General features: G+C 38.0%; 1 protein-coding gene and 1 pseudogene across 1 annotated transcript in view; one reads left to right on the top strand and one right to left on the bottom strand.

Annotated features, from left to right (window-relative positions):
- Positions 1 to 27,573, bottom strand: part of RGS7 (regulator of G protein signaling 7) — a 620,681-nt gene that overhangs the window by 148,525 nt on the left and 444,583 nt on the right. The window contains 1 exon segment of the mRNA XM_027768057.1: positions 16,825 to 16,876. Coding sequence (XP_027623858.1) covers positions 16,825 to 16,876 — 52 coding nt within the window.
- On the top strand, positions 19,014 to 20,188 carry LOC102486247 (succinate--CoA ligase [ADP-forming] subunit beta, mitochondrial pseudogene; annotated as a pseudogene).

Here is a 27,573-nt window from a genome sequence, read left to right on the forward strand (position 1 = left end):
CACATTTTGTATGCTGTGATGATGCTTAGGGAAGGAATGTAAATTAAGTTACAAAAAAAAAAAGTTTCAGGAAAAAAAAAGAAATCTATTCAATGACTGCAGTAAGATATATAGCCCCAGTTAGGTGCTACTTTATAGGATGCGTAAAGTTAGAAATGTATATATCACCTGTGTTTGCTATGAAAATATTTAGATTAATTAAGGTCTTTAGTAATTCAATAAAATGTGGGGGGAAAACAGTATAGAAAGCAAACATAGATACCAGAGACAGTGTGGGAGGAGACAAAAAACAAAAAAAAACACTGATACTGACATCTTGGGGCAAGGTGAGTTTTAGCACAGCAGTTGCTATTCTTACAAAAATTCAAAATCCAAAACCTGGCTGAGGGTCTTTGAAAGCTTTTCTCCCTGATTGTTTATTTATTTTTAATATCAATTAGTTTCCTCCATGAGTGAAAGAAACACAGTAAGAGAGACAGAGTGAGACAGAAAGGCAGTAACCCCACAGAACACTGAGATGGTAAAATTCCATTGCCCCTTTTTCATTCCCTTCCCATCAGGTAGAAGTTCCACCTAAACCAGAATGTCTTCATCCCAATCCAGGCTCCCAAATAGCTTCTTCTTCACCTATGAATTATCAGAATTACTACTCTTTTTTTTTTTGGAGATTTTTGCCATATGGTGAGTGTGCTCATGGGAGAGACAGAAATAAAGAAATCAAACCCCAGAGGGGATGGCCATACTGCAGTACCCTTTCCTCTTGGGATTTGGAACACACACATGTGCACACACATACCAGTTGTTAGTTTCAAGCCACCAGGTCAAGGACTCATACTATGGTTGGCCATATGGGAGTCTAACACCTTAATCATGACACCACTTTCTGGTCCCAGAATTATTACTCTGGAAGTGTTTCTACTATGTTATCACCTAAAAAAGACATCTGATTATCCCATCATTCACAATGAAACTAGAAGAAATACTCAGTTTACCCAAAGAATTGGGAAATTGGGAGTGGCAAAGTTTGTTAATCTAAGCAAACTACTAAATTCATGATTATGAAAACAAGGTCTGAGTCCAGCATTCTGAGGCCAAACAAGCAAACAAACAAAAAAACCTAGTTTTTCAGTATTTCCTGCAATCTGTGTGAGGCAACAAGAAGCACAAAGATTACACTAAAAGTGGGAATGTTTGAACTCAAGTTAGGCAATAGAATTCACTGAAGGCTCTAATCCAGGCTTTCCTATGAAGTCTGACTGTCACAGAATGTTTGGCAACGTTGCCAAGTTGTGAAAGTGGATGTCCACGGGAGACTGGGGTGCCAGTGATCTTCCAAGAGGGTATTTTGCTATTACTACTCCTCAGTGTTGCTCGGAATTGGCCTTGATTTTCAGAGACCGATGACTATGGTGTTAAATTGAAAATTAATGGTTATTTTGCGTTGTCCTCAGTTTTACTAGCTATAAATTGTTCAGCTCATCCCGTAGAATGTAAGGAAGCATATTTGCTCCACTGGCATCTTTAGACTAGAAGCTTCCAATGATTTCATAAGTAAACCATGTGTATACATTACAGTTTAAGTGTGTGTTATATATACACCCTTTGTTAAAACAGACAGACCCCTATCCCTGATAGATCCTCACTCCTACTCCACAGTGCTGCCTATATAGTGCCACCTTACAGTTATCAGTAGGTTGTTCTTTTTCTACCTAAGACAGACTTAGGTCCTCTTCCTAGCCGACTCAGTTTCTTCATCTGTACAAGGTGGCTAACAACATTTCAAAGATTTTCTGTAAGGGATTAAATCAGATGATATATGTAAAAGTATGAAACAAGCAGTCAAATATTATTCAAATTTCTGATATATTATTATTTAAAATGGAATTTAAAAAACAGGAATAACAATTCAAATGACACACAATGAAAAAATACCAGAAATACAAATATTAAGATAATATTTGCTTTGGTAAACTAAATAAAATAGTGGCTTTTTGATTTTCAAACTTTAATGTACATCTAGAACAGCTTGTTAGCAATGCCAGTACTTGGACTGAAGTCCAGATTGAATTGGTTGAGAAACAGGCTAGGAATCTATACTTAAAATCATCCCCAATTAAACAAGCAGTTCAAGGCCACATTTTTTTTTTTTTTGAGAGATTTTTGCTATAGGGCGCGTGCGCTCACCAGACAGACAGAGAGACAGCGAGACAGAAAGCAGAAAATCACCCCCCAGGGGGGATGGCCACGCCGTAATCTCTTCTCCTCCATTCTCCTCTCAGGATCTTGGGCACGCACACACACGCGCCCGGTATGAGTTTAAGCCACTGGGTCCGGGACTCGAACCGTGGTCGACTGCATGGGAGTCTAGTGACATAGCCATTACACTAACTGCTGGTCCCAAGGCCACATTTTGAGAAAGAGTGAAGCATGGAGTACTTCAGAGATGGCCAGTTTTAAAAACTCCATTCTAATGACTTGCAAAGGCATCAGATCAGGTTCTCTCTTGGGAAGGATGTTGCTTATCTTGCTAATTTCAAATTGTAATGGATTTGAATGCTTCCAAATGTGGGCTTTCTCCACAAAGCAATAGTCCCTCTCCCACCCCCAAAATACACATACACACACACACACATGCGCACACACATTTATATATGTGTATTATGGCTTCATTAGTGTAGGCTTTTTTGCTCTTTAATATATAATTAAATAATAATGCAAAGATGTAAAACAGGCATCAGCAAGTGGCATGGTAGCTAAGGTGCCACATGGCCAATCACAGTTCAAGTCTCAGACCTGGAGACTCGAAAATCATATCAGGAACCTGTTCACATGTGCCCAAAACCACAAGAGAAGAATGGAGAAGGGACTGCAGCATGGTCATCCCCGCCGGGGATGATTTCTCACTTTCCCTCTCCCTGTCTCTTCAGTGAGCACGTGTACCCTATGGCAAAAACCTGACCAAAAAAGTGAAAAAGACACAAAGTAACAGACACTGACTAGATTCATAAGAATTAAACATCTGGGGGCTGGACAGTGGCATAGCAGTAAAATGCAATACTTTAAGGCCCTGACCCACATGGTAAGATTCTGGGTTTGTGTATAGAGACCTCCCTGCTCCTGACTCGGGACCGGCTGGAGCTTGGGGTGGATTATGGCATCAACATCTCAGTGGAGGGACCAGCAGTTAGTGTAATGGCTATGTCGCTGAACTCCCATGTAGTTGACCACGGTTCGAGTCCTGGACCCAATGGCTTATACTCACGCTGGGTGTGTGTGTGTGTGTGCCCAGGACCTCTGGGGGGTGATTTCTCACTGTTTGTCTCTCTGTCTCTCTGGTGAGTCCACACGACCCATAGCAAAAACCTCTCAAAAAAAAAAAAAAAAAAAAAAAAGATCTCAGTGGAGTGCTATTTCTCTCACTCATGGAAGACAAAAAGAAACATTAAATTAGCTACAGCTGCAAACGATCTCGGAATTTATAAATACAGAAGTGAATATTCTATAAAATAAAAAAATATCTTCTCTTTCTCTTTTCATATCTTTTCTGATAGGCTGATATAAAGGGCATGTGCGTGTGAGTGCCCAAAATCCCAAGAGGAGGAGAGGTTGTGATGGGGTCATCCCCACAGGCGGCAATTTCTTACTTTCTGTCTTTTTGTCTCTCTCTGGTGAATGCATATGCTCTATAGCAAAAATAAAATAAAATAAAATAAAATAAAATAAAATAAAATAAAATAAAATAAAATAAAATAAAATAAAATAAAATAAAGAAAAGACCACAAGCTGAATGCTCCTAGGGAAAAGGAGGGAAGGAGCCAAACCAGAAACAGCAGCGCAGGTCATTAGGTATTCATCTCACAAGCCTGTTGCAGCACTTGGAGAGACAAGGTGCAAGACACTTCCAAGCTGGTGGCTCAGTTAATTTGTGAAGCTATTTTCAGCACAACAGAGAGCATTTCTAGAGACTGAGACTAGGAACTAGGGGTATATTCCAAACTTATTAATGTTGTCTTATTTTATTTTATATTTAGGAATGGTTTTTATCTTTATTTGTATAACTGTGTATTGTATATAGACATGGGGCAAATATACAAACACATTTATATGCATATGCAATGTGTGTGTGTGTGTGTATGTGTGTGTGTGTGTGTGTGTATCTGGGTACAAGAATAAATTATTTTATTCTTTGTATAAGTAAGATTAAAACCAGAACTTTTCATGACTTATACCTTTCATCAGAAAGTTTTGGGTTTTGAAATGACAAAAGCTTGGCATAGTCTATAAATAAAAATTTGGGCCATAATTTGCATTCTTAAGATGTCATAAATGCTCCAGTTCCTTTTAAAAATACTCTTAGACAATGAGTTAGTTATCATCATTGTATTAGGTAAATTTTTCTTAAGAACATAGTTTGAAGTTCATTTTTGTTAAAATTAGTTCATAGTAATTATTTTACAAAATAAGTTATAATGCTAGTACTAGTCTTTATAACTAGAGTAAACAAAAATAAATATGGAGAAAGTTATCTTTTTTATTAAGAGGGCTGTATGAGAATCCAGCATTTTTGCAAATTAGATTATACTACTGTAATTTGGCTTAATCCTTGGATGTTTTTAATTTTGCTTATTTTGTGTTTTAAAATGTCAGTTGTCCCAGAGCATCTGTGATTTTGATTGAAGATGAGAAATTCCTAGTAAGATGCAATGTTTAATTTTTCTTTTCGGATCCACCTCTGATCTTGTTCCAGGACACATCAATTTAGAAACACCCAACTGATCATGGTTAGCTTTGGGGAAAATTTATTGGAATAGCAACATGGTAATTATGTTCTTTACAGGTTCATGGTAGAATATACATGAAGTTTAAACACATGCAAGGCTTGTTAGGATCCTGCTTAGATAAACACACTCATTTTATTTCTCTGCCAGTTCATCACAATCTTGACTGAGTGCCAGGTTTCTCTCCTTTTCTGTTTCAGGGCAGTTACAAAGCGATAGGGAATCAAAAGGGAAAATAAAAACTTCAAGAGAGGCATTTTCCATGACGCTAATGGCTGAATTTCAGACACTTTCCCAGCTCAGCAGAAAGGGAGAATGTATGGAGGAGAAGTAACCAACTTTAAGCATCTCATGACTTTCAGATGTGAACTCAGAAACTATCCCATGTGAAATTCTTAAGGAAAAATAAAATTGAAAAAGCAGAAACAAAACAAATAAAAACAACATGCTTAGTCATATTTCATTTATCCTTTTCTCTGGGTGTCTATTCTGGCATGTAAGAAACTTGGAAATCCTCACTCCCATCCATCCTCACAAGCAAAAAATAGCTGAACAAAATAAAAACCAATAATTCTTCTTCGATCCATCAGAGTATTGAGGTCAGAGGGCAAATCGCTGACCTCCCGATTGAAGAGACAGGGACATACAGAGAATCACAACTCATTGCAAGAGAAATCCTGGGAGAAACTAGTCCTGGGAAGGAAAAATTTAAGCTGCAACTGACTGATGTCTGGAGATTCAACATGGACAAATTCAAGCATTAAAAAATACTTTGGGAGGTAAAAGCGGTCTTAAAGGACTGACCGTACTTCTGTGAGTTTACCTGCAGAAGCTGTACCAGCTTCTCACGGTAAGGACCTGGAAAAAATTTCCTCGTACTTCCAACAATGGGGGGAGAAAGGAATGTGTTTGAAATATGCACAGAATATTCTGTTCTTTTTTTTTTTTTTTTTGAGAGGTTTCTGCTATAGGGTGAGTGTGCTCGCCAGACAGACAGAGAGAGACAGAGAGACAGAAAATGAGAAATCACCCCCCAGGGAGGATAGCCATGCCACAATCCCTTCTCCTCCATTCTCCTCTCGGGATCTTGGGCACACATGCACACGCGCTCGGCGTGAGTTTAATCCACCGGGTCCTGGACTTGAACCGCGGTTGACTACGTGGGAGTCCAGCAACATAGCCATTATGCTAACTGCTGGTCCCAAGTATTCTGTTCTTAAGGCCTGCTTTAACAAAAATTATATGATCAGGGGCCAGCAGTTAGTGTAATGGCTATGTTGCTGGACTCCCACGTAGTCAACCGCGGTTCAAGTCCAGGACCCGGTGGCTTAAACTCACGCCGGGCGCGTGTGCATGTGTGCCCAAGATCCCGAGAGGAGAATGGAGGAGAAGGGATTGTGGTGTGGCCATACCCCTGGGGGGGTGATTTCTTGCTTTCTGTCTCTGTCTCTATCTGGCGAGTGCATGTACCCTATAGCAAAAACCTCTCCAAAAAAAATATATATATATTATCAGAGTCCAACCTACCCGAGAGGAAAGTAAGTTCCCAACTCCAGCCCATTTAATCCTTTTCATCGCAACTATGGGACTGATAACCAAAAGCCTAGGAGCATTTCTGAGGGACATATCCCAGAGAAAGAGGTTCACTACAAGACTGAATGTTTTAATCTGTTCTGTCTCGTTTAAAGGTTTTTGCCATAGGGCTTGTGTGCTCACCACAGAGAAGAGACAATAAGAGGGAAAGTAAGAAATCACCCCCAGGAGGTATAGCCATGCTGCAATCCCTTCTCTTCCATTTTCTTCCTGGGATTTTGACATGCACATACATGACCCCAGCACGATTTTCAAGTCACCAGGTCAGGGATTCCAACCGTGGTTGGCCATGTGGGAGTCCGGCGTCTTAACCACTATGCAAACTGCTGGTCCCAAGACCAAGTCTTAATCATGGTATTATACAAAGCATCTGCTTCCCCTGCACCTTGCTACCACATTGATAGGGCTCCTGTATATTAACGTATGAACACAACCGAAAAAATTGCATGTCTCAGGCCATATTTAAAGGAGGTTTCTGTGGTAACTCCAATATAATTAGGGGGCAGACAGACACAAAAACAAGGACATCAGAGGAAATGTTAGCCTTTGAAACCTACAGGTATGAGGAACAGTAAACATAGCCTAACTCCTAGCTAGGTAAACCTAAAGCTTTACATTAAATGTCTATTACCTGATTTCTTCCATCTTTTACATCATGTTCTGCTTTCAACAACAACAACAACAACAAAATTCAAGGCTCATTAAAAGACAAATATTCAAAAAATACAGTTTGAGAATACAGAGCAGCATGAGAACCTGACTCAGATAGAATGAAATTTGAGGATTATTAGACACAGAATTAAAAATAACTATGATCAAAATACTAAGGACTCTAATGGAAAAAGTGAGCAACATGCAAGAACAAATAATTCATATAAGCAGAGAGGTGGAAACGCTAAGGAAAAAAATTAAGAAAACACAAGAAGTCAAAAACACTGTAATAGAAATAAAGAATACCTATAGAATAGGCACGACTGAGGAAAGAATCAGCTGGAAGTTGAGCCTATGTCATAGAAATTTCCAAAACTGGGGCTGGCAGGTGGCGTGGTGGTTAAAGGCACTGGACTCCCATATGGCTGACTGCAGTTCAAGTCCTGGACCTGGTGGCCTGCTTTCTCACTGTCTGTCTCTTTATCTCTCTCTCTTTGTCTCTCTCTGATCAAACTAGAAAATAATAATAAAGTTAAATAAAATAATTATTTAATAAAGAAATTTCTAAAATTACAATGCATAGAGATGAAAGAAAGATCCAAATATCTAAGAATGGGGACAATTACAAAAGGTTTAACATACATGTAATGAGAATACCAGAAAGGAAATAGAAAGAGGACAAAACTTAAGAAACATGAAGCAATAATGACTTGACAATTTCCCTGAATCAATGACAGAAATTATTATGGACTGACTTGTGCCCTGACCCATCCCACCAAGATTTATATGTTGGAGCCTTAACCCTAGTAACCTCAAAATGTGATTTGCAGATAAGGCCCTTCGAGAGGCAGTTAAGGGTGGGGTCCAATCCAATATGAGTGATATCCTTATAAGAAGATGAAAGCCCAGGGTAAGCCTGCACAGAAAAAGTAACAGGTGAGGAAACAGTGAAAAGATGCCTTCTGAAAGCCAAGGAGAAAGCCTCAAGAGAACCTTTATCAGCAACTGCTCTTGCACTTCTGGTCTCCAAAGGACTTCTAGCTTGCCTTGACATATGAGAAAATAAACTCCTCTTGTTTAAGCACAAGCTATTTTGTTATGGCGGTCTTTATTTAGCAAACTAATATACCCAATCACAGAACCGGAACTTAGATAACACCAAACAAGATAAATATTAGAAAATCTATACCAGACATATATTCTAACTTTAGAAAACTAAATGTAAAGAGAAAACCTTGGAAAAAGCAAGGGAGTGAAGGGTACACCTTACTTAGAACAAACTATAAGGATTATATCGAATTTCTCATCACCTTACAAAGAAGAAAGTGAATTGAAGTGTTGAAAGAAAAAAATTGTATCTTGTAGAATTATCCTTAAAAATGAAGGAAACTAAAGACTTTTAGACAAATAAAAATTGAGGAAATTTACAAACAGTAAGCGTTTTTTTGCAAGAAATATTAAAAGAAGTTCTTCAGGGACCAGCAGATGGCCTAATGATTACATTGCTGGACTCCCACACCGTCGACCACAGTTCAAATGCCAGATTCAGCAGCTTAAAACACGCAGGCAAGTCTGCGTGCATACCCCAAATCCCGAGAGGAGAAGTGATTACAGCATGGATATCTCCCCAAGAGGTGATTTCTCATCTTCAGTCTGTCTCTCCAGCAAGCACACATACCCTATAGCAAAAATCTCTCTTAAAAAAAAAGAAAAAAAGAAAAAAAAATTCTTCAGAGAAAAGGAAAAAAGGAAAATAATATGGATTGAAAGATAGGAAAATCAGTAGAAGAAGAATAAATGAAGGTTAAATAAAATTTCTTCTTTTTATATTCTTAATTGATATAACAGATAAAAGTTTATTTAAAATTATAATAGCAACAATGCATTCAGTGATTATAACTTAAAAGAAAGGAATGACAGCAATTCTACAAGGAATTGGGTGAGAGGATAAACTTGAAATACTCTTACAAGGTATTTGCATTACAGGCGAAGAAGATAGTGTTATCTAAAAAATGGATTTGGATTAGTTGTAAATGTATATTGCAAACACTAAGAAAATCAGGGGCCGGCAGGTAGCGTGGTGGTTGGGGACGCTGGACTCCCACATGGCTGACTGCGGGTCGAGTTCCGGACCTGGCGGCTTTCTTTCTCACTCTCTCTCTCTTGCTCACTCTGTCTTTCCCTGATCAAATTAAAATAATTAATTAATTAATTAAATAATTCTTTAAAAAAAAGAAAATCTCAACAAATGTTGAAATTTACAATTAAAAGAAATACAATTAATACATTAGAAGAGAAGAGAAAATGGAATCATATAAAATGTTTACTTAAAGGCAAAAATGGTGCAACTCAAAAAAGAGAGAGACAAAGAAAAAGAAACTAACAAAAACAGTTATATACATAGCTATGACTGTACAGTCAAACTAACACAATAGTTCCAGGTACTAATCCAACCACATTAATAATCATTTAAAATGGAATGGTCTGTATATACCCATTAAAAGATTAGGACTGTCAGAGTGAATATAAAACAGGATTAAGCTATATTCTGTATACAAGATACTCACTTTAAATACAAAGAAACAGATAGATTAAAGTAAAGGGATGAAGAAAGGTTTGCCATACTAATTAATACTAATCAAATTAAAGCTGAGATAGGTAAATTAACAAACATGGGCACTGCATACTGACAAAGGAGCGAATTAACTAGCATAAAATGCTACGTATAGGGGAAAGTGGAGTGGTATTGTAGTAGTATATGAGAACTCTATATTCTGCTAAATTTTTCTATATAACTTAAATTGATTCTTAAAAAAAAAATCTGTTAATTTTTTTTCGAGAGAGAGATTTTTGCTATAGGGTGTGTGCATTTGCAGGAGAGAGAGACACACACAGAGACAGAAAGTGAGAAATCATTCCCCCAGGGGTATGGCCATGTGACAATCCCTTCTCCTTCATTCTCCTCTTGGGGTTTTGGGCATGGACACACACACACATGCCTGGAGTGAGTTTCAAGACACCAGATCCAGAACTTGAACAAGGGTTAACTACGTGGCAGTCCAGCAATGTAACCATTATGCTATCTGCTAGTCTCAAGTCTATCAATTTTTAAAAATCTACAGTCTGGAACATGCTTGTAGGAACTGCTAACACCTGGCTTCAAAAATAGACATACTATGATGGATTCATTAAAAGTGAGTGACAAAAGCTTGGGAAATTCTACAGAGGATTGAAACATAGAACTGTAGAGGCTCTATCAAAGCTCTTATAAAATAAGTGACTGTGTAAAGAAACTGACAAAGGGAACCAGCTGGGAACAAAGCCACATTTTTTTGTTAATGGGATGAACATACCTGAAAGCACTGCAATATTTCAGGCTAAGAATGTTAAGAAACAAGGTCTAGTTTCAGAAAAATTACTTTTTAAAAAATTTTCCTCCAGCATCTTGAATTCTCAGTGTTCCAAGGCTAAGCAAGGAATTAAAAATCACACAGAAAATGTGTAGGATGAAAAAACTGTGTCTGGATTTTAAAGGTTTTTTTTTTTGTATTTTAATTCTATTTTCCATAACCTTTTTGAAGTCCCCTTGAATAGATCATAGATTTTTTTCTATTTTTTTTTAGAGGCAGGAATTCACTGTGTTTTAATCTTCCTACTTCCATCTCCCAGTTGGCACTAGAGGTGTAGACCACCATGCTCAGCTTGTTTCAGAATCTCACTGTGTTGCCCAGGTGAGCCTCAAGAGTGTGATCCACCTGCAACAGCTTCTCAAGCTGTTGGAATTACAGGTGCAAGCCACCACACCCAGTCTTTAGTTTGGACTGGGAATCCACTCAAGGTGCCCCAAGTGGTTTTAGTCTGTGGAACACTGTATCTTAGTGGGTACCACTGCAGCTGGGCCAATATTAAAATTACTAATTTATCGGTATACAGAGATTTAAGGCATTGTTAATTTGCCAGTTATTCAAGGCTTAAGATTGCGTTCTGCAGCCATAAGAACTATAAATTTGCATTTGTTTATGGTTTATTTTTACATGACTTTACATTACTCGATTGAGTATTTGATCTCTTAAATTGATTATAAATTCCTTGTGATCCCTCCTGTAAATACAGAACTTTGGATATAGCAAGCTTCCTAGCAATGGTAAATGACCAACTTGAAATCTTTCCCTGAACAAAAAATTAGTGTTTACCTCACAGCTGCTGTAATTATTTTATGCTGACATGTAATTGCTGTGGTTGGCCGACTAGAATGATTTCTTTTTGCTGGTGTCTTATAATTATCTATGGAAGCGTATTCTTTCTCGATATCCTTTTAATATTACTTTAGCATGGTTTTGACAAGCAAAACTTAGCTTTGTCTAGCTGCTTAGGGACATTAAGTATGATCTCTCTCCATAGGTGTGAAAGAGTACACAACATTCTAGAAGAAAGAAAGGCCTTTGGTTGAACATTTACTGAGGCACAAATCATCACCCTATGGAATTATGCACTCTCCTGAGCAATTTTTATTGCCAGAAGGGCCTTATGTTTAGAACAAATAATTTTTTCTGCAACTATCATGTATGGCTTTTGGCATGCACACCAGAAAAGTCTCTTTCTCCCACATACACTGCAGCTTTTTTATAATAATTTTTTTTTCTGACTAATTACCCCAGGTCTTTCAAATTGTCTTCATTGAGCCTGTCTTTTCAGATTTTATCGGCCCTAATTTTGACACACTCCATCTTGCCATTGATGCCTTCTAAGAGGACCTAAAAATCAAATGTACTTTCAGTCACTAGAATAAGGCAAGTGACAAAGGAGCCTCGGGAATAAAATGTAAGGGAGTGCAAAAAAACGCAGTAATCAAGATAAGTAACATTTTAATAAAAAATCTAAACAAAAATTAATAAAGAAGTCCGCAATAAACAAAATACCATTTTTTTGGAGGATTTTGCCTTAGGATGCATGTGCTCACTGGAGAGAGACAGAAACAGAGACAGCAAGAGGGAAAGTGAACAATTACCCTCCAGGAGGAATGGCTACACCACAATCCCTTCTCCTCCGTTTTCTTCCTGGGATCTTGGGCACATGTGCCTGTTGTGATTTTCAAGTCACTGGGTCCAGGACTCGAACCATAGTCAGCTATGTGGGATTCCTGTGACCTAAAAGCACTATGCCATCTGCTGGCCCCCAAAATATCAAAAAAAGAATTTTTAGGAATTTTTTTTCCCAATATTCAGAGTATTCTGAATGGGAAATAGCATTTTGTATGCTGTGATGATATACAGTGAATGAATGTAAAATGAATAAATTTTGAAGAAAAAAAGTTTTTAAAAAAATTTACTTTATTATTATTATTATTTAATTTGGCCAGAAGGAGACAGAGAGAGAGAAAAGGAATATGAGAAAGCAAGCTGCCAGGTCTGAGACTTGAACCATGGCGTTTTAATCCTTGAAAAGAGTCAGCCTAGAGATATTGGTCACTGTGTGCTTTCTAGGACCCCAGACATGCATTGAGTGAATCCAGAGATGCCAGTGAAAACCCTGTCCCTGACTCCTGTTTCAGTTGCTGTCACTGACACCATCCCTAATTCTTACTAACCATCTTTTGAGCTTTGTAGGGCTTTGGCCTCCAGCCCTCATTGCAAGCCCTTCATGCCAGATCACCTCTGATGATGCAAATACTTCTGGTAAGTCCACTCTTGACTTCATTTTGACTGGCTTGGGCTGGAATGCCTTTAGAACTTGCATGAAAAATACTATGAATCCCACTCAACTTAATTTTCAAAGAATGGAAATTATAAAAATGTAGACTCTGGGGCCAGCTAGTGGAGTGGTAAAGTGGTGGATTCTGCATGGCTGACTGAGTGGTTTGATTCCCAGACCTGCTGGCTTGAAAAAAAACATGCTGGGTATTTGTTTGTGTATGCCCAACATCCCGAGAGAAGAACGTCATTGGCTTGAAAAATATGCAAGGCACATGTGTGTGTGGGTCGAGAAGAGAGTGAAAGAGAAGGGACTATTGTGTGGGCATTCCCAGGGGAGGTGATTGCTCACTTCTCGCTTTCTCTCTCTCTCTTTCTCTCATGTGCATGAAAGAGTACACATGCTTTATAGTAATTTATTATAATCATCACATTTCATTTTCCTATAAGACCAAGGTAACCATGGAAAAATATTTTTCTATATGAACTGATCTACAGAGGTTTATGTTCTGCAGAACCTATCTAGTAAGTTCAAATTGGTAACAGAAACAGAGGTTAGGATACTAGGAAAGTGACAGAAATTCTTTGAGAGAGAGAGAGACAGAGACAGAAAGCGAGAAATCACCCCCCGGGGGAATGGCCATGCCACAATCCCTTCTCCTCCATTCTCCTCTCGGAATCCTGGGCACGCACACACACACATCCAGCGTGAGGTTAAGCCACCGGGTCCGGGATTCAGGATACTAGGAAAGTGACAGAAATTCTTTGAGAGAGAGAGAGACAGAGACAGAAAGCGAGAAATCACCCCCCGGGGGAATGGCCACGCCACAATCCCTTCTCCTCCATTCTCCTCTCGGAATCCTGGGCACGCACACACACACATCCAGCGTGAGTTTAAGCCACCGGGTCCGGGATTCAAACCACGGTCAACTACATGGGAGTCCAGCGACATAGCCATTATGCCAACTGCTGGTCCCGAGAAACTCTTCTTTAAACCACATACAATAAACTCCCTTCTCTCCTGAAGTTGTCTTAGAAAGTACAGCCTAAGAAATCACCATGTTTGGGGCCTGATAGCCCAAATACATCACACCATTCATATTTTTCAAAGCAAAGGTTCAGGTTTTATAATAATGTGCTTTAAGCAAATGTCAGTAGAAGATTGAAAATTGGATAATTTAGATTGCTGCTATAATTTATTCACACCTGAAAAGAAAAAAAAAATCCTAGCAGACAAAGCATCATTGCCTGAGGAGGAGTACAGTGTGCGTGAGGGTCATCGGATCCCTCCCTTTCATTTCCTTCCTAATCGCTGACTGAACAATTATTTCGTTTTTCACTGGTATAATCCAAGCAAGCTAGAAACAAGAATATGTTTCTTCAGGGGAAAATGAAAATACGATAATGAAAGAATAAGTCTACAGTTAGTAAAAGCTGGGATTCTAGGTTTGGGGAGACAGTTTAGAGGATTAGCCCCTCTGCAATGGTCACAAGTAAAAGTTAATGTGAAAATAACTGATGTTAATCATACTGGGATGACTTACTTACTTACCATATTTATTTAGCGTTTTTTTTTTTTTTCTATAGGGTGTGTGCACTTGCTGAAGAAACAGAAAGTGAGAAATCACCCCCGAAGGGAGATGGCCATGCTGCAATCCCTCCGCGAACGGAGGTTCTTCCCTTAAGATTTTAGTCACACACACAACACACACACACACACACACACACATATGTACCTGGAGTGAGTTTTAAGCTGCTGGATCCAGGACTCAAACCACAGTTGACTTTGTGGGAGTCCAGCAATGTAACCATTACACCATCCGCTGATCCCAAGGGATGGCCTACTTTAAAAAGACTGTTCTGTAAATGGTGTGCTATGCAGGTGATGTCATTTTCTCAAGCTCACCAGCCAAAACATAAATCTACCATAAGGTGACAAATTATGAGCTTTAATTGGGAACATATTTATGCTAAACACAGACGGTCAATAGAGAGAAACAGAGAGAGTAAGAATGTGCATTACCACCAGGAACAAAGGCAGTGAATATGGCAGGCAATGTAAGTGAAATGCTCAAAATGAGACTCTCGATGCACTGAGTATGTGAGAGGAACAGTGCCAGTTTATTTAGGCACATTGATTTGAATTATTTCAATAACTTTAGAAAGTCCATATTGTTATTTCTATTTGAAAAATGAGCAGCCTGAGGCCAAGAGATGTTACATGGATCACGTTAAGTCACACTGTTGGTATGTGGTTATGACAGTGTTGGGCTCAGGGCTGTCTGCCTCTAACACCTGGGTCTTTCTCTATGACCTCTGCCTCAGATGTCCAAGATTTCCTCCACCAGATGGAACATTCTTTACTGAGATGGTCCCCAGGCATCATCGTGGGTTAGAGAAAATAAATGCTCTATAAAAATTTCCAACTCAAATGCACAAATCGGTAATTTTTTTTTCTTTTCTTTTTAATTCTTATTTTCCAAAACCTCAGTTTTTGAAGAATGTGTGCTCTGAATGAAGGAACTGGCATTCCTACTACTGTAAAAGAACAATCTATTCTTTCTATTAATTTATCGGTATTTTTTTTTCCATGACTGATGTTAGTTTGGACCTTCTGACTAGAATTTGAACACTCTTCGATGAACTACTAAATTCAAGAGTCAAAATAACAACATGAGGCAGGTCTCCCTTGTTTTTTTCTTCACTATGGATTTTTTTAGATTTTCTTAAAAAGATGCCTCTCCCTAAAACAATAGAAAGAAAGCCAAGTTGTTGCAAAGTATCTCCTGCCTTTGTGTACTAAGTTAGCCCTTCCAGGGAAACAGCAGTTAGCGTAATGGCTATGTTGCTGGACTCCCACGTAGTTGACTGCGGTTCACGTCCCGGACTCAGTGGCTTAAAACTCACGCCGGGCGTGTGTGCGTGCGTGCGTGCGTGCCCAAGATCCTGAGAGGAGAATGGAGGAGAAGGGATTGCGGTGTGACCATACCCCCTGGGGGGTGATTTCTCGCTTTCTGTCTCTATGTCTCTCTCTGTCTGTCTGGCGAGCGCACGCGCCCTATAGTGAAAAAAAACCTCTCAAAAAAAAAAAAAAAAAAAAAAAAGCTAGCCTTTCTGCTTCAAATGCATGCCCTGATTTCTCCCTCGAAAAATCCCTTTCTCCTCTAAAATTTAGCTCAAATATTATCATTTCTTTGACAAAATCATTCTGGAATTCCACTCTCCTGTGTAAAGTCAATCTTGCATTCTTTCAGATTTCCACATGACTTTGCTGGTACAACTATTCTGTTCACTTCTCACGCTACAATAGTTCTGGTGTAATCCTGCTTTCTCATCTAGCCCGTGAGCTACCCAAAACTGTAGTTGAAGTTAGTCACTTTTGTTATCGCAGTACCTGCTTACCACCGCATTCAGCACAGGAACAATTCTAATGACTATTAGCAAAAATAATACCTAAAACCATCCAGTCTTGTCTTTGACATGGGCCTGCAGGAAGCTATTACATAAGAGAAGTACATATTAGGAGCTTATTTTCTAGAAGAGCTTAACTGACAGCATGGTTGTCAAACCATGTTTATTCTAAGTTCACTGAACTTGATTTATCAGTTTTAAATTCTCTATTATACCTTTATTTTGCTTGCATTTGGCCTCTCCATGTTTAACACAATCCTCCACTTAACGAAAATCATCGAATGTTTCATAGAATAGTGAGAAAAGTGGAGCCTTGGAAAGTGAAGGACTTACTAAAAAATCACAGCTAAGTGGGAGAGTTGAACTAGAATTCTGGCTCTCTGGGCCCTTTGTCATTCTTTCTAGTAGACCAGGGAGCTATGAAAAGACAACAATAACCCTTTTAAACTTGTTTATAGCCCTTTAACCTATTTAGAAGTTTTTTCTTTCACAGCTGCAAAGGGCACTATGCCACAGAAAATGCTGCCAATAAATTTGGTGACTTTCCAAATAAGGGCATTCATAAATTCTATGTTAAAAATAGGAATCCCATATTGAGAGTTGTGGTTTACTTTTCTCAATGACAAAAGCAGTCGATGGAAGTATATGTTCACCCAGATACTTTGGCTGTGTATAATAAAAGGAAGAGATATAGCACTGACCATAGTCCGTGTTTTCAGGCTCCCAACAATTTGATGGCCAAAAATAGGGTGTCTGTGGAATAAAAAGAAGTGGAACCAGGTTAGACAAATTAAAAATCAGTGGAGTTTGGGATTGTAAGCTGTACTTATCTTAAGCAATTTTCTAGAATAGTTTGTCAATGATATATGTCTTATCAGCCAAATTTCCAGAGAGACATTGCAGGGCTTTCACCCCTATACACTTTATTGACCAAGGGCTCAGGCTTTAAACATGTACAGCACCAATAGGTATCTAAAATGTTGCACATTTGCTGCAATTTTATGCCAACTGGCATAAAGCTAGGAGGTCTGATTAGATAATTCAAACAGGAAGTGGTCATCCACAGAGAAGACTGACAGCAGAGCGTTATATACAGTAAGACTTGGGACAAAATATGTTTAAATGCAATAAATTGTTTCCTATGCATCATGAATCTCAGCACTGCTTTTGGTGGATTCCCAAAAGCAAGATATGGCAATAATTTGCCTGGCTTAATAATGTAATACAGATCTTGGGACCAGCAAATGGCATAATGGCTACATGGCTGGACTCCCACGTAGTTGACCATGGTTCGAGTCCCAGTCCTGGTGGCTTAATCTCATGCCGGGTGCGTGTATATGTGTGCCTGAGATCCCGAGAGGATAATGGAGGAGAAGGGATTGCGGCATGGCCATCCCCCCTGGGGGATGATTTCTCGCTTTCTGTCTCTCTCTTTCTGGTGAGTGCACACGCCCTATAGCGAAACCCTTTCCTCCCCACAAAAAATGTAATATGGATCTCGACATCACCCAACTAGATTAAAATAATTTTTACCTTTGCTTTTCTGTTTGTTTGTTTAATTTTTTTGCCATAGGGAATCCATATTTTTTTGCCAACATGCTCACTGAAGAGTGAGATACAAAGACAGGGAAAGTAAGAAATCATCTCCCACGGGGGATAGCCATGCCACAGTCCCTTTTCCTCATTCTCAGCTTATGATTTTGGGCACACACACACACACACACACACTCAGAGTGAGTTTCAAGCTGCTAGGTCCTGGACTTGAACCGGGTTGTCCATGTGGGAGGCCAACACTTTTATCACCATGCTACCTGCTGGCCCTTTGCCTTTGCCTTTAAAATAAATATTCCTTTATAAAGACACTTATGGCTCCAAAATTTGAAATCACACAAACCAAGGTCAGCAGGTGGTGGGCACAGTGGTTAAGGTGCTGGTCTCCCATGTGGTTGACCATGGTTTGAGTCCTAGACCCCGTGGCTTAAAAACTCATGCTGAGTGCGTGTGTGTGCATGCCCAAAATTCCAAGAGGAGAATGGAAAAGAATGTAGCATGGTCATCCCCCAGGAGGGCGATTTTTCATTTTCTGTCTCTGGCAAGTCTATGCACCCTATAGCAAAGATGAGAGAAAAAAAAAAAAAAAGAGAAGAGAAGAGAAGAGAAGAGAAGAGAAGAGAAGAGAAGAGAAGAGAAGAGAGGAAGGAAGGAAGAAGACAAGTAAGCAAGCAAAACAGCACAGATCAGACATTACCTAACAATGTCTTCATTTACTGATGCAATGAATAATAGGCAGAATACTGATTCTGTAAACTGCTAGAAACTGATCAACTAAACTACAAAGAAAATGGATTATGGACAAAAATAATTATTATCATCTATTTTTTTATGTTTTCTAAAAGGACATTTTTTTGCCCTTCTAGATGGATATGCTTGGCTCTAGACCGTAGCAAAACTTGATAACTGGCCATCTATTTATCAAATCCTGTCCCTAGGATAATGACTCCAAGACTCTGTGGAACAGTAACTGTAGACACCAGTGTTGTGGGCTTAATTATATTTATTAACTAATTATATTATCTATCCATGTGCAATAAACATATTTGGGATAATTCCTGATTATCTGATAATTCTATACTCCGGAAGAGTGACAAGTCTCAAAGAGGAGAAAGGGGTATTTGGGAGAACTGTTTGCTTCTCTGGGGAAAGGTATTGATAAACTACCTGAGACTTACAGGGGAGTCTTGATTTACCCCCTAGTTTTTCTTGGCAATACTGCAGTATAATTATGAAGGTGGCTAATGGTAGCTTTGTGCACATGGGAATAAAACCAAAGCAGGAATTTAGGAGAAGAAAAAATTGAATCACTCTATTAAAAAAGAGACCAAGACTTTTTATGGGAGACCAAGTCTGGGTCTCCCAGAAGTTTACAGGTGGTATCAACATTGACAATGTTGCTGCGGAAACTCCTGATGCAATATTTAAAGACCCTATTAGGGACCAGCAGATGGCATAATGGTTATGTAGCTGGATTCTCACGTAGTTGATCGCAGTATGAATCCTGGCCCCGGTGGCTTAAAACATGCCAGGTGAATGTGCATTTGTGCCCAAAATTTTGAGAAGGGAATGGAGAAGAAGGGATTGCAGCATGGCCATCCCCCCTCTGGGGGGGTTGGGGGCGGGGGTGATCTCTCACTTTCTGTCTCTCTGTCACTCTGACATGTACATGCGGCCTATAACAAAAATCTCTCTCTCTCAATAAAAAAGAATCTATCAATAATGTAGAAGGCATCAAAAAGGAACAAGCTGTCCAGCTTGCACATAAGATGTGATTTCCAGCCAATATTGTAGATCCTGTGTCAGAAAACATGGTCAAGCTTTACAACACTGTTCTGAAATATGATGCAACCATGGTAAAAAATAAATCCAATGGTAGAAGATTCAGATGGAGCTGTGCTATGTATGGATGTAAAGATCAATTTTGATTCCAATTCGGCCTATGGCCCAAAGAAAATCTTTGACCTGCAAGGTTGGACCCAGGAAGATAATCGGGACAAAGACGCAGCTAAGGCAGATCTCAGCTACGCTGGCCTTGGTAGAAATAAAGATTGTCTAGTAAATGGTGCTGGTTTGACTATGGCTACAATGGATATAATAAAACTTCATGGAGGGAATCCAGTCAACTTTCTTGATGGTGGTGGTGGTGCCACAGTTCATCGAGTAACAGAAGCATTTAAGCTTATTACTTCAGACAAAAAAGTACTAGCTATTGTGACCAATATTTTTGGAGGAATCATGTGGTGTGATGTTATTGCACAGGGGATAGTCACAGCAGTCAAGATTTAGAAACTAACATACCCATTGTGGTATGGTTACAAGGTACATGAGTTGTTGATGCTGAGGCACTGAGAATGGACAGTAGACTTAAAATTCTTGTTTTTGATGACTTGGATGAAGCTGCTAGAATGGTTGTAAAGCTTTCTGAAATAGTGACCTTAGTTAGGCAAGCAAGTCCATGTGATTGTGAAATTTCAGTTGCCCACCTTCTCTGAGAACCCTGTGGATGGTTGAAGGTGTTAAATGTGTTCTAGTTGTTAAGAATACTGTGTCCTGTGTTGTGCCTTTTCTTTTTAGTGTGTGGAGATTGTTGCCACTTTATTTATTTGTTTTTAAATAATTATTTTTATTTTATTTATTCATTCATTTATTTTCTTTTGACCAGAGAAAGACAGACAGACAAAGAGATAGAAAGTGAGAAAGCAAGTCACCAGTTCTGGGACTCAAACTGTGGTCAGCCATGTGGGAGTGTCCAGTGTCTTAACCACCACACTACCTGCTGGCCCCTGTAGTTGCCAATTTATGCACAAAGACTTCTACAAGCATTTGGTCTACATTTAATTTTCTTACTCAAAATGGACTCTCTGTATAAAGAACATACAATGCAGGTTTCTTTTTGTTGAGCTTTTTCACTTCTACAGAATGTCACTTGCAATATGCTGTTTATGATTGTTGGATACAAAGTTCTTCATTGATAAGAGTTCTATAAATAAAATAAATATGAAGATAAAGCTTTATTCTTTAGTGTTGAAGGTATACTGTATCTAATAACTAGCTTCATTAGATTAGTGTATAAAAACAATATTTTATTTAAGAAGTGTCTATCTTCAGCACCAACTACATATTAAATGTATCAACCACTATTTATAAACAGAGCTTTCAAGTACTCCTCAGAATTTTCTTTTGAGTATTTCAATGAACTGTCATGCTCATTATTTGAACATTGTTTTAATCATTATAAAACACTGATAACTGTAAGGCTTCCAGATTCTGGAGTATTAAGAAACACCTGTAGGTTTGTATCTAATAAAGACATATTTACTAAAGAAAAAAAAAATTTATATGGGCCTCTGTCATTGTTCCATTGTCATTTGACTCCAAGGAAGACAGAGTATTACAGCTTTGATTTCATAGAAATAGTGGTTTCTAGGATATAAATGGTTGGAGAGAAGGGGAGATAGGGAGATGTTGGTTAACAGATACAAAATTACAGTTAGAGAAAAGGAATGACTTCTACAGTATGATACCATAGTCAAGAATTTTTTTTTGTATAATTCAAATTACCCGAAAGAGATGATTTTAAATGTTCCCAATATAAAATAATGATAAATGTTTGAGGGAATGATACTGATTTTATTATTACTCACCATACTCATTTAATAATAAAATTATACTGTACATTTATATGCCAATTAAATACTACTAAAAAAAATAAAAATCTGGATCCAGATTCTAAGGGAGTCAAATGGAAATAAAGTTTTTAAAACCTTGTTTCCATGTGGGTTGCTAGATTTTGAGATTCTTCTTAAATGCACTAGTCCTTTAGGGATGTTTCTTTATTTGGGGTTACGTGGATGTGTGCATGAGTACATACATATGTATATATCCATTTCTCTAACTTTACAATATTCTAGTTAGAATGCACAGCCACTCTTTTTTTCTCAAAAGCATGAAGAATGTTCTCAGCTGCATTCTTAAACATTTTCTTTGTACTTTTATCTTTTATATTAGTGAGACTTCCTTACTATAAAACTAGAAAAAAAAAGAAATTTTATGCTGTGATATTATGTGAATAAACAAATCAACAATAGAAATCAACAGTCTTCATTAATATTGAAAGATTTGGGGCCAGTGGTGGCGTGGTGGTTAAAGCGACTGGATCCCATGTGGATGACAACCCATGTGATTTAAGTCTTGGACTTGGCAGCTTGAAAAGCATGCTGAGCACATGTGCCTGGGTACCAAACTCCTGAAAGGAAAGAGAGCTGGAGAAGAGACTGTGATGTCACCATTCCCATGGGTGGTGCCTTCTCACTTTCCTTTTCTCTCTCTCTCTGTCTCCCTTTAGTGAGCACACATACCCTCTGGCAAGTTAAAAATAACATAAAAAACTTTTTTCCTAGGAGAAAATGTTTAGATTCATGGTAAAAAATAAAAAACAGAAAAAATAAACCCTTAGCTTGTTTGAATTTAAAGCCTATTTTTATATGTCCCCTATATTTTGGGACTTTCTTTTTTTAGAGAGAGATTTTTGCTATAGGGCACGTGTGCTAGCCAGAGAAAGAGAGAGAGAGAGAGAGAGAGAGAGAGAGAGAGAGAGAAAGAGAGAAATTACCCCCCCAGGAGGATGCCCACACTACAATCTCTTCTCCTTCATTCTCCTCTTGGGATTTTGTGCACACATACACACATGCCTGGTGTGAGTTTAAGCCACTGGGTCTGGGACTTGAACCATAGTTGACAACATGGGAATCCAGTGACATAACTATTGTGCCATCTGCTGGTCCCATACTTTGGTGCATTTTAACATAGAGGTTTCTCCATTTTTTCATGTTAGCTTCCTTAACTACAATGAAATTCATACAAAACTGTCCAACCATTGTTCACTAAGATTTGGCACATATGCCAACATGAAGGAAGGCATGAAAGAGACCTGAAGAATCCTGTCAAGTCTCAATTCAGTTAGCAAAGAGAGGATGATTAGACAATTGTGAGTTTATAGTAAATACAAAATCACATGATTAAGACATGGGTAAAATTTTTAAACAAATTTATGTTTAAATAAATAACTATTCATTTTATTACATAGTAATAAAATAAAGAATTCTGTTTGTCTCAGTCTCATGTTCTGTGGCCTCTTTATATCCTAATCATGGATAGAATTTCCATGCTGGATATATACATGGTATTCATTATTTTAAAAAATCCTTCCAAGATGGCCAGCACATGGCCTGCAGGTTAAGGTACTGGATCCACAAGGCAACTATACTGCTCTAGTTCTCCTTCGGGTGACTTGACAACATTAGGAGCATGTGTATAGGTTTCCCAAATCCTGAGGGGACTGGAGGAGAAGGGATTGTGATATGGCCATCCCCCCTGGGGGAGTGATTTCTCACTTTTCATCTTTCTCTTCTCTCTCCCTCTCTAGTGATGGTATGCCCCTGCTTTATGGTAAAAAAAAAAAAAATCCTCCCAAGGAGTTGACTTTAAGTTTGAAATAATGAAAACATTTTGCTGGTTGGAACCAACATAAAAATGGAAGTGAACATCTTGAAAAGTAATTTTTTTCTATTATTAGAACTGTTCAATTATAGACTAATTAATGCCTTTGTAAACATTAAAGTAAGAAGTCAATGAACTCTGACTTTTCTGTTTGGTTTTTTTTTTTTATAATCTTAGTTAAATGTGTTACATTCAAATACTAGTTCAAATATAAATGGGTCATTGAAATCTGTGTCATTTAACATTTAACACTAATTAATGTATTTTTACTGAATATATGTATAATAATGTGTGATGTGTAGATAGATGAATGATTTGATGATAGATCTTCAGCACCCTGAACTTGGTAGCTCTCTGCTCAAACCTAGTAGCTATGTAATTCATAGCTCATTTGCACTCATTCCCTTGCTTTGTTCTAAAACTCTTTACAAATAGTCTCCCTTCTCCCCTGAGTGTACAGTGGTTGGTTCTAAGCTTGGCTCATTTCGATCAGAAGTATGTCTATGACATTTAAACTTTGTCTATTAATTTCAGTCTGGAAATGACACTACCAAAGTTAAAGGTTCAAATTATTGCTATTTTAAGTCATGATTACCAACTTTGGACCATGTCTCAGCTAGTTTGTTTTACCAAAAAAAATTTAATTAGATAATACTCAAGAGAAAAACTATATTCATTGTTTCCCTTACAGATATATTCCTTTATAAATGAATGATTTTACTTATATTATTGATTATAAAGATGGCTAAAAGGTTTAAAAGTATTTTAAACAACTTTTCATTCAGAGTTTGTGAGAATTTTGTTAGGCCTCTAATTTACTTATTTATAGTCTCTACATAAAAATTTTTATAGAGAAATGACTATATGGGAAATGTAACCCTGCACTAAATAAGAAACTTTTTTTTGGGGGGGGGTGTTCTGCTGTAGGGCACCAGAGAGAGAGAAAGAGACAAAAACAGACAAAGGAAAAGTGATAAATCACCTCCCTTCCCCAGAGAGGATGGCCATGCTGCAATCCCTTCACTTCCATTTTCCTCTTGGGATTTTTAGGCATGCCTGGAGTGATTTTCAAGCCTCTAGGTTTGGGACTCAAACTGCAGTTGGCCATGTAGGATTCTAGCACTTTAACCACCTTGCCACCTGTGGTAGATAAGAAACTCCTAGATGAATGATTTGAAAAAGTATGGCACATAGACACTATAGAATACTACTCAGCCATAAAAAACAATGAGACCCTGGTATTTTATAGAAAGTGGATGAATATGAGTGGCTTAATGGTAATTGTAGCAAGCCAGTCTATGAAAGAGAAGCACTGTATGACCCCACTCAATATATACTGAATTTGATGGCAGAAATGGAAAGATAGAGCAACTGTAGATATTAAAGACAGTGTGGGAGGAGGGTGGGTAATGAAGGGTGGGTAGAAAGATGGGAATCAAAGTAAAAAAAGAAGGAGAACATTTAGCGGACACAAAAATTCAAAATTATCTGTTGATAATATGTATAGTAATATCTTTGACTGGACTAATATACAGTGTATTCATGCTGGGAAAATTCACTGTGTATGCTGTAAAGATGTACAATGATTATGCAAAAAAGTTTAAAAAAAAGGAGAAAAGAAAAACATTTAAAAGTTCATAAGAAAAATGAAAAACTAGAAAAAAAAATAAAAAGAGCAAATTAAATCCAAAGAAAACTTAAATGGAATGGAAGGCCAGCTCATGATCCAATGGGTAAAGTGGCTAGATCCCACATGACCAACTATGTTTTTCAGGCTGAACTGAGCAGCTTGAAAAACACTCTGGATTCATGTGCATGCATACCCAAAATCCTAAAAGGAGGGAAAGATGGAGGAGAAGGGATTGTGGCATGACATCCTCTATGGGGGTGCTTTCTCACTCTCTCTCTCTCTTTTTCTCTCTCTCTGGTAAGCCCATGTGCCCTCTGACAAAATTTTAAAGAAAGAGCTACAACTATCAAAGCTCACTGAAGAAGAAATTGATAGCCTGCAGAGTCCCATATCTATTTTAAAAATTAAATTGCGATTAACATTTTTCTGCCAAAAACCCTCCAACCCAAATATTAATTCTATAAAACATTTAAGAAAGAAATAATACCCAATTCTCTACAGACTTTCAGAAAATTGAAGAAAACACTTCACATAATCATTCTGCAAATAATTGGCTGAATAGCATGACCCATATAGAAATGAAGGTGCTTATGAAATATCTATGGAGATAACCAACACAACTCAGGAACCAGAGACATGAAGTTTGGAATGTATATTTGAAATCATAACCACAGGCCACGAGAAAGATGAGATCATGGGGGAAGAGTCCAAAAATAAGAAGAGAACTAAGTATAAAATCCATGGTACAACATGTAAAAGAAGATTGTGTTAGGAGCTGAGAAGGAAGAGCTAAAGAAGAACAAGGAAAACCAGTATAATGTGATGCAATGAGAATCAAGAAGGAAATTTCAGGATTAAGGAGTAGACAATTGACAATGCTAAAAAGAAGTTTAAGATGATAGGAAATTTTGCATCTGATATAATAATGGGTTGGAATTTTCACACTAGAATTCAAGTACACAACAAAAAAGTGATTTTAAAAAATTAAGAAGTGTTAGTCGCATATAAATAATTTATTTGCTAATCCCTAACAATTTCTATTTATTAAAACACCAACCCTAAGGTTACTTGAAAGTTACTCTATCTTAATAATAAGCTGTTTTAAGCTACCATTATTTTAAATCTAGCCAGATAAATAAATCTCTATTATTATATAACATTTTTTTTTTGAGAGGTTTTGCTATAGGGCGCATGCGCTCGCCAGAGAGACAGGGAAAGACAGAGAGATAGAAAGCGAGAAATCACCCTCCAGGGGGGATGACCACTCCGCAATCCCTTCTCCTCCATTCTCCTCTTGGGATCTTGGGCACACACGCACACGCGCCCGGCGTGAGTTTTAAGCCACCGGGTCGTGGACGCGAACCGCAGTCAACTACATGTGAGTCCGGCGACCTAGCCATTACGCTAACTGCTGGTCCCTATTTTATAACATTTTTAAAGGAAGTAATTTAACTAAGAGCTTCAATAATTAAAATCCATCAGTATCATAATTTTAGAAGACTACTTTATCTCCTAGTTTTTCAGTGCGTAGACCTATGATCATTTGCCTTGGTACAAATGAGTCTTAAGAAGTGAAAGTAAAACTGTTCTAGGAGGATAAGAATCTTTAAATGACTTAAAGAAAATGATAGTTTTTGTTTGTTTGTTTGTTTGTTTTTCATTTACTAGAGGGCTTGTGCGCTTGCCAGAGAGACAGACAGAAAGAGAGGAAGAGGAAGAAAGCACCCCCCCTACCATCACCACCACGGGAAATGGTCATGTCAAATCCCTTCTCCTCCATTTCTTCTTCCTTTGAGGATTTTGGGACTGTGTGAGCATAAACATGTGCCTGGTATGTTTTTCAAGCTCTCTGGTCTGGGACTTGAGCTGCATGGTTGGCCATGTGAGAGCCATCACCTTTAACCACTAGGCCACATGCTGGCCTAATAAATATTTTTTAAAAACATATTTCATCTTTGTTATCAGCTTTCCTATGCAAGGTTTAGGCACCCAAATTATCTTCAGTCATTTATTTAGACAGAGAGCACTTAATGATACTCAGAATACACGAGAAGAAAACTCTAATGTCTGCAAGTTGGACAACTAGGAGAATCCCTCAGAAAATAAGGAAATAAGTAGGTTTGAACTCTGGCAGTCTATGTACCATAGATTATAGGAAGAACTTACCAGTCAGTTACTAATGAGCCAGAATGTTTAATAAAATGTAAAAATACTTTACGTAAGTCATGGTGAATTCGCGTCAATTATATGACAATGGCAGAAAACCCTCAACAATTACTTCCTAAAAGAAGTAGCACCTGTGTCATTTGAAAATAAGATAGAATGCTTCTTACTAGTTTGTAAGTTATCTAAGGCGTTTTGTCTCAGATGGGTGTACACACACAAAGTATTGTTCCTCTCAGTCTTCATAGGTTTGTTAAGGGCCACGTCAAAGAGCTGCATAATTAGCTAAATCCTATCCTGGGATTTTAAGCATTCCTACCAGTGTTTACTTAGACTGAAGATGGTTCTGGATAACAGACATGGGCCAGAGTATAATAAACTTAGTTTTCTCTCTCAACTTCCTCTCTCGTAGCAAAATACAACTTACCAATGAAGACTCTCTCATTTTCCTGAATTCTGTAAACCACTTTCTAAACTGCCCTTGAGTTTTTTATATAAAATAGAATTTCAATTATCACACAATTTGGCTTTCACAAATCATCTTAATTAAGTACATTCCACCATTCTCTGTGTTTATTGTTTTCTATGTCTTTTTTGTTTGTTT

The sequence above is a fragment of the Tupaia chinensis genome, unplaced genomic scaffold, assembly GCF_000334495.1.
Source record: "Tupaia chinensis unplaced genomic scaffold, TupChi_1.0 Scaffold000074_1, whole genome shotgun sequence".
In the NCBI taxonomy this organism is placed as follows: domain Eukaryota; kingdom Metazoa; phylum Chordata; class Mammalia; order Scandentia; family Tupaiidae; genus Tupaia; species Tupaia belangeri.